The following is a 12,633-nucleotide window of genomic DNA, read 5'->3' on the forward strand; positions in this document are numbered from 1 at the left end:
TAATAACTAACTATTGAATCCCAAGCAAGGTTTTCCCTTTTCCACTTCCTCATCCAGAAATCAAGCAGTGTAGGAAATCTTAGGCAGAGATTTATCCAGTCCAATCCAGTCTAATCGGACAGTAAACAAAATTCTAAGTTGAGGCTAGTTCATTGTGTTTACTCAAGTCTGGGAAAATGTGGATCCTCCCTTTTGTCAGACAGATGATATGGAAATAGATATTTTGACCAAGTCAAAAGTACTCCAAGACCCTCATTGTAACATAGCCCACCCTCTCATTGTAATACTCATTTCCTCATTAATTGTTAACAAGAGTTGATTGTCACCCTCTACCGTGGGCATATAAACTGAGTTCAAAGCCATGAGTGCTCTTTGGACTAAGAGAGACAGCCAGATGACCATCCTTTTATTAATAAACATGCTGACTGTATTGATAAAATGATTAAATTACGCAGAAACAGTGTCTCTGGAGTTTTTTAAAATATCACAGAACAGTGGACCTGTAGTCCAGGGACTTGGATTCAGGACTTGCATGCTGACAATTTAGACATAAAGGTTGCCATTAGCGTAGCACAAAAATGTTTACCTGTGAGATTTATGATAATGGAAGAGTTTATAACCAAACAAGATACAGAGAGCATTGTGAGATGTAAAGTGGATCATTTTGGTTAAATTTAAAAGTTTTTGTACAAACAAAACCAATGCAGTCACAAGATTAAAAGGAAAGCAGGAAACTGGAAAAAAAAATTTACAATGTTTCTCTGATAAAGGTCTCATTTCTCAAATATATAGATCAAATTTATAAGAATATGAGTCATTTTTCATTTGATAAATGGTCAAAGGATATGAACGGGCAGCTTTCAAAAGAAAAAATCAAAACTATATTGCCATATAAAAATGCTCTAAATTGCTATGATTAGAGAAAGACAGCTCTGTGGTACCATCTCAGACCTATAAGAAATGAGAAATGCTGGAGGGGATGAGTGAAAAATAGGTACACTTAGTGAAATGGTCCAAACTTTCTAGAAAATAATTCAGCACTATGCCAAAGGACTATAAAACCTTTGACCCAGCAATACCACTACTAGGTCTGTATCCCAAAGAGATAAAAGGAAAAGGACCTATATGTACAAAAATTTTTATAGTAGCTCTTTTTGTGATGGCAAAGAATTGGAAATCAAGGGGATGACAGTCAATTGGGAAATGGCCAAACAAATGGTGGTATAGTTGGTTATTGTCCTTCTTTTTAAAGAGGACCAAAATAATATCGCTATGTCAAGGTCAAGGTATAGTGTGTCCTACTGTAACTAATCAGATCAAAATAAGCTCAGAAGGCTCTACCACAGGCCAGGCACAAACAATCCATATGAACATTTGGACTGGAAATGTCTCTAAATTGGTACATATCACATTTCTTTTGAACTACTGCAATTCTGCTTTGCTTATAGAGTACAGAGGCACACCATGTTGGTTGGTCCCATGCCAGTGTCTCCCATGTTTCCCAACTGATACCAAAGTTCTTCTGAGAAACCTTGAATGTGTCTTTGTATCATTTCTTCTGACCTCCCTGTGAGCACCTGCCTTGTGTGAGTTCTCATTAAATAGTCTTTTAGGCAAACGTATGTTTGAGATTCAACCAATGTGGCCAGCCCATTAGAGCGAGGCTCTCTGCAGTAGAGTTTGAACACTAGGCAGTTCAGCTCAAGAATTTCAGTGTCCAGTACCTTATCTTGCCAGGTGATTTTCAGAATCTTCCTAAGACAATTCAAATGGAAGCAATTCAGTTTCCTGGAATGGTGCTGGTACAGGTTTCCCAGGCATACAAAAATGAGGTCTGTTCTATAGACCTTCAGTTTGGTAGGCAGTCTAATACCTCTTTTCTCTCACACTTTTCTTTGGAGCCTCCCAAACGCTAGCTAGCTCTGGCAATGTGTGCATCAGCCTCATCATCTATATGCACATCTCTGGAAAGTATACTGCCAAGGTAAGTGAACTTACCCACAGTATTCAAAATTTCTGATTTAAATAATTGACAGTTCTCTGTAGAGATGGTGCAGTGCTCCCTGGTGGAGAACTTCTGCTTTCTTGGTGTTATCACGCCAAAATTAACCCAAACTCCAGAGAAGTGATGTATACTCTGTTGAATCTCAGCCTCAGAGGCTGCATCAAGTGCGCAATCATCTATGAACTGAAAAATCATGCACCAACTCTCCTTCCACTTTAGTTTTGGCTCATAGTCTTTTCAAGCTGAAGAATTTACCATCAGTGTGGTAGATGACCTTGATTCTGTGTTCATCCTCATTGAAGGCATTTGACAACATTGTTAAAACATCATGCTAAAAAGCATGGGAGCAAGCACACAGCATTGTTTCACTCCATTGGTAACTGGGAAAACGCTAGAGCGTTGTCCATTATCCAGAACCTGAGCAAGCATGACGTCATGAAATTGACATGCAATGCTGAGGAACTTCTCTGTGCAACCAAATTTTTCTTTGATTTTCCACAAGCCCTCATGACTGACAGTATCAAAAGCCTTGGTCAGATATACAAATGTTATGTACAGACCTCTGTTCTATTCCCAACATTTCTCCTGGAGTTGTCAGGCAGCAAACACTATATCAACCTTTCCTCAGCCCTTTCTGAAGCACACTGACTCTCAGGTAGATGATCATTTTCCAGGTGAAGGATCAGCCTATTGAGGAGGACTCTGGCAAGAATCTTACCATTAGTAACCAAAACAACCCCTCTTACCCCTGCACCCTTGTGTTTGTCATGAAACAATCTGTTTCCTTTACCTTTATAGAGATGGATAGTGGAGGCATCCTTGAACAGCTGGGGAATAACCTCCTTTTGTGATATAATCTGGAAAATTTCAATTACCTTTTGCATGAGCAATGGACCCTCTGCCTTGTAAATATCAGATAGAATAGAATTAGCTCTAGGTGCTTTGCCACAAAAGAGGAACCCAATGGCATTCAAAATCTCTTCTTCTGTTGGAAATTCAGCTAGAGAAGGATTGACTTCAACCTAAAGTATACTGTCAATACTTTCAGCATTGGTTGATGACAGTCTGTTGAGAACACTATGGAAATGTTCAGCCCAACTATCTGGGAAGATATCCTTATCACTAATCAAAGTGGCTCCATCAGCACTGAGTATCTGAGATGCACCACCGAGATGTGTCTTTGGCACATAAATAGCTTTGAAGGCATCATAAAAGCACTTTGGATTGTTACTATCAGCATAAAACTGAATTTCATCTGTCTTCTTACTGAACCAAGAATCCTGCATCTCTTTAAATTTTGCTTGCACTTTACTTCTGATGGAGTTAAATGCTTCCTTCTTAGAGACAAATGAACTGCCCTTCTGGTAAACCCTGTGGAATTCTCATTTTTTCATTTAGCAGCTTCTGAATTTCCCCATCATTTTTGTCAACCAGTCTTGAGGTTTGTGAGTGTTCAGTCCAGATGAGAAAATGAAATGCTGTACACCAAGTCTCTGAAAGCTACCCACTCCTTTTCTGTCCTACAGTGGTCAACCACGTGTTGGTTCAACTTTCCCTCCAAGTTAGCAAGAAACTGTTCCTGCTCAGAGAGGCACTCTAGTCTGTTGACTTTAAGTCTTCTGGTAGGCATCTTACATTGGGGCTGCCACTTTTGTTGAATTCGAATATTTAGTTTGCAGAGGGTAAATCTCTCACATCCTGTCTGTCTTTTCTTCTTACAATAACAGTCTATTAAATGCCAGTGTTTGGTGTGAGGATGCATCCACAAAGTTTTATTGTGTTTAGGTAAATGGAGGAAAGTGTTGGTGATGAGAAGATCGGAGAGTCACAAGTCTTTAGCTGTAAGTGACTGTTTCTGTTTCTGACTCCCTCCCAAGGACTCCCTACCATATCTGGTAATCTGTGCCTACTCTTGCATCAAATTCATCCAGAATGCTTAGCTAGTTCCCTTTCAGCATGTTGATGAGAAGGGTCTCCAGTTCTTCACAACATTTTTCTTTGACCTCATCAGGGTTCATCATGGTGGGAGCATAGGCACTGATGATGGTGGTGTGACATTTTCCTACAAGTGGCAAATGCATTGTTACGAGCCTGTCATTCACTCCTTTTGGCGTGCTTGCTAACTAGATTAGTTTTGATTGCAAAATCTACACCAGCTTCACGGCACTCCCCTTCATGGCAGCCACTCCAGAGAAACACGTATCCAGCTCCCATTCTGGTAAGCTGGCCTTCATTTGACAGCCTTGTTTTACTCAGGGCTGCTATTTGGATTCCAAACCTGCTGAGATTTTTTGTAACAAGAGCTATTTGTCTTTCAGATCTACTGGATTTTATATTGTCTCTAAGTGTGCATACTTTCCATGTACTGATGGTGAGTGGAATCATTTTTGCAAAAGTTTTTATACTTGTTTTTGTGTTTCGACTACAGGGTGAGATCCCTGCTTGCCCCAGTAATCAGACCATGCTTGGGTTAGCACACAATTTTTAAAATACCTTTTCTAGCCCCATTCTCACACCAGGAAGTGAGCAGTACAACCCTTAAAAGGCTGCTCAGATACCAGGGGGCTGCTGAATCCCACTTCCAGTGAGAAGATGATCCTATGTTTTAGGCTATACATACCTGTGTACAGGGTTATGACTATGGCTCCTGGTGTATCTGCACTTACTGCTTCATCACTTTCCTGTCACCACAGGACTTTGAAGTAGGTAAAATGGTATGGATGATGTCTTCTGATTTGCACGTAAAGACCTTAACCTGAAAGGGCCAGGGTCTCCCATTGCATCCTGGGCCATCTCCAGTCATCCTGATGAATATCAGGTCACCGGACCCAAATGGCTCTGGAGGAGAAAATGAGGTTATTGACTATGCATAGCCCTCCCTCACCCAAATCAAAGTCAATTGCAAGTCAAGTCATCATCTTGATGTCATGGTTGTCTTCAAGAACGAAGGACAAACACACAACAAATTGGATTTAAGTGAGGCAAAGTTGAACAAAGTCATCAGTCTCACTCATTCAGTCATCACGTTCTTTATTTTTCTTGGTTTTGTTCTTGTTTGCATTTTCTTTTGCAACATGGTGAATATAGAAATGTTTTGCATGACTGCACATGTATAATCTATACCAGACTGCTTGCCTTCTAAAGGAGGGGCAGGGAAGGGAGGGAGGGAGAGAATTTGAAATTCAAAATTTTTTAGAATTAATGTTAAAAATTACCTGCATTGAGAAGAAAATAAAATAGGGCAGAAAAGAAAATAAAAGACATCTATTCAACTTTAAGAAAAGAAGAAAAAATTGACCTGTTAAAACAAGGCTATAAATCTTCACCAGTTTGGAGAATAAGGAAATTTTGTAGTGATTGCCATTCAGCATGAGATTTTTCATTTTCTGTCACAGCTGAATGACTGAAGAATGATCTAAGAATGAGCAACTAAGGTCTGAGTTTAGGCTGGTGCTCTCCTTCCTAGAAGAGAATGTGAAGGAACTCAAGGAATGTCTCTCCACAATCCAGGTTACTGTAGGCAATGAAAGAAAGGGAAAGAGAAATGAGGCTCAGATAGGGGAGACAAGGGGTATCTGAGGAGGAGGAGGAGGTGAGAAATGGTTCATCTTGGGAGGCTGAACAGCAGGAGTGTTCCAAAAAGAAGAGAGGGAATGAAAGGGACAATTGTGCAGCCAGAACTCAACAAAGAGTTGAGGCTCTTCCTAGAATGCTCTGAGGAGGAGGCAAGGGCTTGTGCTCCCAAGAAAGATGGCAAAGAGCCCCAGGTGCTGCTGCCCGATGAGGCATCCTTCAGGAAGGGTGAGAAGAGGAGAAACAGCTACTTGTTGTGCCAATAACAAGGTCATCTTCCCAGGACAAAGAATCTAGACATAACAGAGACCCTCCCAAAGCTTTGCAAAATGGATGATGACTCCTCACTTCTTGGCATTTCCATGGGCATCGATGGTATTACTAACAGACCTCATTGTTGCATGCCTGTGAAACATGGACAGTCTACCAGTGCCATGCCAGGAAACTGAATCACTTCCGTTTGAACTGTCTTAGGAAGATTCTAAAGATCACTTGGCAGGATAAGTACCAGACACTGAGGTCCTTGCTCAAACTAAACTGCCAAGCATTCAAACTATGCTTCAGAGAGCACAACTCCGATGGGCTGGCCATGTTGCTAAAATGCAAAATGTATGCTTGCCCAAAAGATTATTTATAGAGAACTCACATAGGGCAGGTGATTACATGGTGGTCAGAAGAAGTGATACAAGGACACTCTCAAGGTCTCTCTCAGGAACTTTGGATTTGACTGTGCAACATAGGAGACACTGGCACAGAACCACTCAGCCTGGCATGCCCACATCAGAGAAGGTGCTGTGCTCTACGAGCAAAGCAGAATTGAAACAGTTCAAAGGAAACCTAGGATGCACAAATTTAGAGTATCCACCCCAAATGTTCACATGAACTATCTGTGCCCAATCTGTGGTAGAGTATTCCAAGCTTGTATTGGTCTGATCAGCCACAGACACATTGAAACTTGACTTTATCATGGTGATGTCATTTTGGTCCTCCTTGAGAATGAAGGACAATAATGAACCAACCAACTAACAGAAGGAACCCAAAAAAGTTCTGCCAAAGATGGCGAAATCTGGAGCAGGAAACTGAAAACCAGATTTTGGGGCAAAAGTTGGGTCTGCACTCTCTTCCCATTGAAGGCTTAGGACTCAAGAGAAAAATTGATTTAGGAACTGAGCAGTTGGCTAAGAAAGAGGTCCATAGGGAGCTGTTCCCTCTTATCCTGGGAATCCTCATGCTTTGCACAGTACCTCAAACAGCGCAAGACTAACATTTAATAAGTGCTTGTGGATGATATGCTGGACTGAAGAGGATTTAGATTTCTAGATCACAGTTTAAAATAGAGGGATGACAAATTCCTGGTCAGAGAATGTGTACACCTAATCAAAGCTGGTAAGGTATTTCCAGGTGTCTTGCAAATCTACTCAAAAGAAGTTTAAGTTTAAAAAGGATGGGAGAGGAGGAAGATTGTCTAGGTCTATCCCCAAAATGTTGTAGAGACTGCATTATCAATTACAGTGAAGGAAGAAGAGTTGAGAGTTCATGGGACTCACAAGTCAAAAAGGACACTTTAGCCAAAAATGTCTTCACGCAGGCGCCCCAGGTTTAGACAATAAGTGATCAGGACCCATTGGAGAGCCTCACTGAGGGGGACAATTGACTTCATAGGGATCAAGGAGCCCTGATGAAATATGGCCTTAGGTGAAGTTTATTCAAATGAAAGAGCATCACTAAAAGAAGAAAGGAATATAAGACAAAAAAGAAGGCTAATTCAAATGAGGAAGCCAAAAGAAATGTAGACCAAAGCATAGGGAACTCACCAGTCAACCTAGACTGAAAAAGTGATATGGAAAATGTGGAAACTGAAATATGTGACAGATAAGACCTGGGAAAAGACTAAGGGAACTCTGAGTAGATTTGGGACATTAATAGCCATTAAAAAACAAGTTTAAGAGGGAGGGGAAAAAATGAGAAATTCTCTTTGAGAGAGCCAGGAAAGACATTTTGAGAGAGCTGAATTTTATTCATATTCTTTTGGAGAGAACATCCTGAGAAAAGACTTTAGGCACTCTCCTGAGTTAATTCGGTTTCACTGGATTGTGGTTCCTGTGTTTGGAAGAAGGTAACAATGGCTGCCAATGGTTGGAGGTGACTTTGGTTGCAGCCTTTCTCACAGCTTTGATCATTGATCAAATATTCACAAAGGTATTTATATATTTACTTGCATATATTGGCATTAATTGTTGCTGTAAACAAGTCATCCAACCAGTAATGCTGATGTTCCCTAAACCAGGGTTTACTACTAAAAAAAAAAAAGATAGAAAGTTTATAAGAAAATAGGTTTCTCCAATTTTTCTAACCTGGGAGTGGAGGTTCAGAGCTTATTTATTCAGATCATGAGAGCTCACATTTTAGTTTGTGAGGTAATATCAGTCAGTTATCAAGCATTTATTTTGTGCCTGGCACTAAGCGAATCAAGGGAGATACAACGAAAGGCAAAAAATGCTTGGTCCTTGGCCCCAGAGAGCTTACATTTTAATGGGAAAAACAACATGTAAATAAGTAGGTGTATACAAGCTATACAAAGAGAAGATGAAGGAAATTTGAAAGGGGAAGACTTTAGCAGTTGAGAAGAACCAGGAAAAGCTTCTAGCAGAAAGTAGGATTTAAGCTGAGGCTTGAAGGAAGCCAGGTAAACAGTGAGATAGAGGGGTGGGGAAGGAGGATTCTAGGATAAGGGACAGCCTGGCTGCTGCTAACACTCAGAGAAGGAGTGACATATTCTAAGAACTATATGTAAGCAGGTCATCGTAACTGGATCCCAGAGAGCATGAGATAATGAGAAGACGCCAGTGGCAAAAGAAGACTGAACAGGTTGGAAGAAGTGAAAGTTTGCACAGCTTTAAATGCCAAACAAAGACAATTTTAATATGTATTATTTTTCATTAAAGATTTCCCAAATACACATACAATTTTTTAACATCCATGTTTAAAGTTATGAATTCCAAATTCTCTTCTCCCACCCCTTGAGAAGGCAAAGAACTTGATACTGATTGTACATGTGAAGTCATGCAAATATTTCCATATTAGCCATGTTGCAAAAGAAAACCTACACACACACACACACACACACACACATACACACACACACACAAAAAAAAACAAAATGAAAAAAGTATGCTTCACTTGGCATTCAGTTTATTAGTTCTATCTCTAGAGGTGGATAACATTTTTCACCATGAGTCCTTTGGAACTGTCTTGGATCATTATCTCAATTCTTTCACAGTTGATCACTTTTATGCTCTTACCGTGTACAACTGTCTTTTGGTTTTGCTCCTGGTTCTCCTGGTTCTTTGCATCAGTTCATGTAAGTCTTCCCAGGTTTTTCTGCAACCATCCTGCAGATCATTTTTTATAGCACAATGGTATTCCATCACAATCATATACCACAACTTGTTCAGCCAATCCCAAATTGATGGGCATCCCCTTAATTTCCAATTCTTTGCCACCATAAAGAGCTGCTATAATTGTTTTTGTACAAATAGAAGGATTTTATTTTTTATCTTAAAGGTAATTAGTATGGAGATGAATAAAAACATTGAGAGACAGAATTTCTGAGTAATTAATAATCAATTCATTAATTAGGCAAGCCTGCAATCAATAAATCACTGGTCATTGGTTTCTCTAGGTAACCAAAGACACCAAGGGAGACCCTGAAATGTCATAAATTCCTTCTGAAAGGGAACTCTCTTGACAATCAAAACTCAGCACTGATAGGTGGACATTTAGTGAGGAGGTTGGATAAAAGTCTTCAGCTCCTCCTGCTGAGAAATTGGCTTGATCACAAGACTCAGCAGCCTCAAAGCATTTGGGCCAGGGGAAGCCATCTCCCATTTGGATATGTCTGGGTCATTCCCTCCCAGGTTTTTTTTAATTAGGTAAAAGAGATCATTCTTTGACTCATTTCTTACCTAGCCTTAATCACTAAATGGGCATCGCTTTAGTCAAACCAAGACCTGTTAAAGACTTTAGCTTAAAAAAAACTCAAGGTTTCCTAATGCATCCTGGATCATCTCCAGTCATCCTGATTTATATCTTGCCACTGGACCCAGATGGCTGTGGAGGAGAAAGTGAGTCTGGTGACTTTGCACAGCCTTCCCTCACTTAAATCCAATTCACTTGCATGTCATGGTATCAATTCTCTGATGATTCTCTTTGAGAATGAAGGTAATCAGTAATATATGAAAGACTATGGAAAATAGGAGGGAGGGGGACCCCAAGATTGGAGGAGGGAAGATGTCTCAATTTTTTTTAAAAAAGGGAAAAGAACAGAGTCTACAAACTCTAGGCCAGTGAGCTTTATTTTGAATCCTGGAAAAATTCTAGAACCAAACATTAAAGGGATGGTTGGTGAATATCTAGAAAGGGAAACATTGATTTCAAGGAGCCAGGTTGATTTTAGAAAGCACAGGTCATGCCAGACTAACCTGATTTCCTTGTTGGACAATTATCAAGCTGACAGATGAAGGAAGTAATGTAGATAAACCTTAACTGGATTCTAGCAAGGTTTCTGATAAGACGTCACGTTATTCTTCTGGAGATGCTGGAGGGATATGGAACAGACAATAATGCTGTGAGATTTGGATGGCAGGAATCAAAGATTCATCATTAATGGTTCTATTTTATTTTGATGAGGAGTCTCCAGTGGAAGTGTCCCTCATCGCCATACTCAGTTCTAGGCTGCTTAATCTTTTTGTTTTTTAATCAAAGGCTTGGATAAAAGTAAAAATGGCTGGCTCATCAAATCACAAAGGAGAGGGATAACTAACAGACTGGGTAATGGTTGCATCCACAAAGATCTTGAGAGCATTGGGCTGAATCTAATCAGATAAAACTGAATAGGATCCATATCAACTCATACCTTGGGGTACCAATGAACAATTTTGAGGTGACAGCTTCTCATTGTTCTCCCTTACTCATGGTACTTAGAGGGCAGCCCCCTCCCTCTATATGCACAACTGATCCCATCCGCTTCCTTCCCATCTCCTCCAGCAGGGTGCCCCCTCCCTCATTCTCACTCTCTTATATTCAGTTTCTTCTTGTCAACTGGCTCCTTCTCTAAAAGAGGACATAAAAACATGCCAGGTCTCCCAGACCTCAAAAAACAAACAAACAAACAAACAAAAAACCCACTCGATCCTCCCTTCTCCATTCCCGTAGGATATTAGGTACTTGAAGAGAAGTCTTTTTGCCCTTTCTTCCTATCCCCAGCACTGAGCAGAGAGCCTGGCACATGGATCAAGTTAGGGGTTTTTCCAGGATTGAAGATAAGAGAAAGTGAAGATGACAGAGGGGGCAGCGTGCGGGAGGAGATGGGGACGTGGGGCCTCAGAAGAAGGCCAGCAGAGGGAAGGGGGTGCCCTTTGGGCACCAGGAAGCGGGTGGTCTAGGAGGCTCCTCGGAGCTCTGGCTTTCATTATCTGAAGACCTCTTCTGGGAACATGAGCCTTGTCTGCTCCGTTGCGGAGTCGGGGCGGGGGATGGGGTTGAAAAAAGGCAGATTTAGGTTGGATTCTCTTTCCTCACGACGTCCCCAAGTACACGGGCTGGGTGGAGATCTCCAAGCGCAGGCTGGAGGACCCCCGTCTGGGGCGGAGGCGATGCGACTCCCCAGGGCTTCCCTTTTCCTATCAGCAGCTGCCTCAGCTTCTGCGCTGGTGAAACGGGCTCAAAAGAACCGTGGGGAGACTAGAGTTGTGGAAGGGAACCTTCTGCGCTTGGTGAGAGCCCATTGGCCCGCCTGCCTCTGGCAGAGCCAATCAGGGGACGCTACGGGACCCCGGGCCGCCGGAGGCCAAGGGGCCTCATTTCCTCGTTGGGCACAAAGGCGGTTGGTGGGACAGTGCAGGTTCCATGCTATCAGGTGAGGGCGGGGTTGCCAAGCGAGGGAGGGGCCGGCTATCCGTTGGGGCGGGGTTACCAAACGAAGGCGGGGCTAGCTGTCAGCTGGGGCCGGGCTGGCTATCCGTTGGGGGTGGGGCTATCAGGCGAGGGCGGGGCTGGCTATCCGTTGGGGGTGGGGCTATCAGGCGGGGGCGGGGCTGGCTATCCGTTGGGGGTGGGGCTATCAGGCGGGGGCGGGGCTGACCATCCATTGCGGAGGGGTTGCCAGCACACCGGTGGTTCTCTCAGGCCTCTTCCCCCAGGTCCCCAGGCCCCCGCCTAAGGAGCAAGATAATGGACGGGCCATTCACCCCGCCCTTCGATCCCCGCTTTCCCAACCAGAACCAGACCCGCAACTGTTATCAGAACTTCCTGGGTTCGTGGGGGAGGGGAGCGACCTCCAACAGCGAGGGGTGGAGGCAGACGACGGCCGGGTTGGCCCCAAAGCTGGGGGGAGGGGGTACCTGGGGCCCCCATTGGCGGGTGGGGTGGAGGAGGGGGGCAGGGAAGTGCTGGGCTGGACCCCGCCCCAGGGGCGCTGCAGGGGAGTGCCGGCTTGACTTCCTAGGCCCCCCCTCCCAGACTTTCACCGCTGTACCAGGACGATGAAGAGGAGGGGGAAGGACCCGTCCCCCTGCGATTATTACCGCAAGGTCTTCCACTCCCTGTGCCCCCTCAGCTGGGTGAGCAGGGGCGTCAGGGAGGGGGAGGGGGCAGGGGGGTGGGGGCGGGGCGGCCGCTGGACCGCTGCCTCCTTCCCCGCAGGTGCAGCGCTGGAATGAGCAGATCCAGGAAGGGACCTTCCCTGGGAAGATCTGAAGGACCCTCTCCCTGCTCTGGCCCCAGTGGCCACCCCCTGGGCCGTGCCCCCATCTCAGGACCTATGGAATAAAGTGATGGACAACTCCCAGAAGCCGCCGTCGTCTTTTCCAGGCCTGGCAGGGGAGAAGACAAAGGGTGTGTTCGCGGTGGCGGGCCTCAGGCAGAGCTTGGCCGACTCTCACCCCAGGGAGGGCAGAGGGGCTGCTGGGCCCCGTCCAGGCTTCCCGACGGGGAAGGTTGGAAACCACATCCATAAGCCTGGGGAGCAGACAGAGCACCAGGGCCTAGAAGGGCTT

The 12,633-nt window shown here is 43.8% G+C and overlaps 1 protein-coding gene and 1 long non-coding RNA gene across 3 annotated transcripts; one reads left to right on the top strand and one right to left on the bottom strand.

Moving 5' to 3' along the window:
- Positions 1-369: 369 nt before the first annotated feature.
- LOC140503559 (uncharacterized) lies at positions 370-11,298 on the bottom strand. 2 transcript variants are annotated; one of them, XR_011966829.1, is made up of 4 exons: positions 10,060-11,298; positions 8,881-8,970; positions 4,626-4,843; positions 370-4,067 (listed from the first exon to the last, which is right to left on the bottom strand). It is a non-coding gene; the product is annotated as an uncharacterized lncRNA (long non-coding RNA). The 2 variants fall into 2 exon arrangements; XR_011966828.1 differs by having other exon boundaries at positions 370-4,843.
- Positions 11,299-11,411: 113 nt separating this feature from the next.
- On the top strand, positions 11,412-12,425 carry COX6B2 (cytochrome c oxidase subunit 6B2). Its single transcript, XM_072607661.1, has 4 exons — positions 11,412-11,495; positions 11,765-11,891; positions 12,098-12,198; positions 12,281-12,425. Exons 2-4 carry the CDS (start codon positions 11,810-11,812, stop codon positions 12,332-12,334), a joined length of 237 nt encoding a protein of 78 aa, XP_072463762.1. The 5' UTR covers positions 11,412-11,495; positions 11,765-11,809; the 3' UTR covers positions 12,335-12,425.
- The last annotated feature ends 208 nt before the right edge of the window (positions 12,426-12,633 follow it).

This window comes from Notamacropus eugenii, chromosome 5 (genome assembly GCF_028372415.1).
Source record: "Notamacropus eugenii isolate mMacEug1 chromosome 5, mMacEug1.pri_v2, whole genome shotgun sequence".
Taxonomy (NCBI): Eukaryota; Metazoa; Chordata; class Mammalia; order Diprotodontia; family Macropodidae; genus Notamacropus; species Notamacropus eugenii.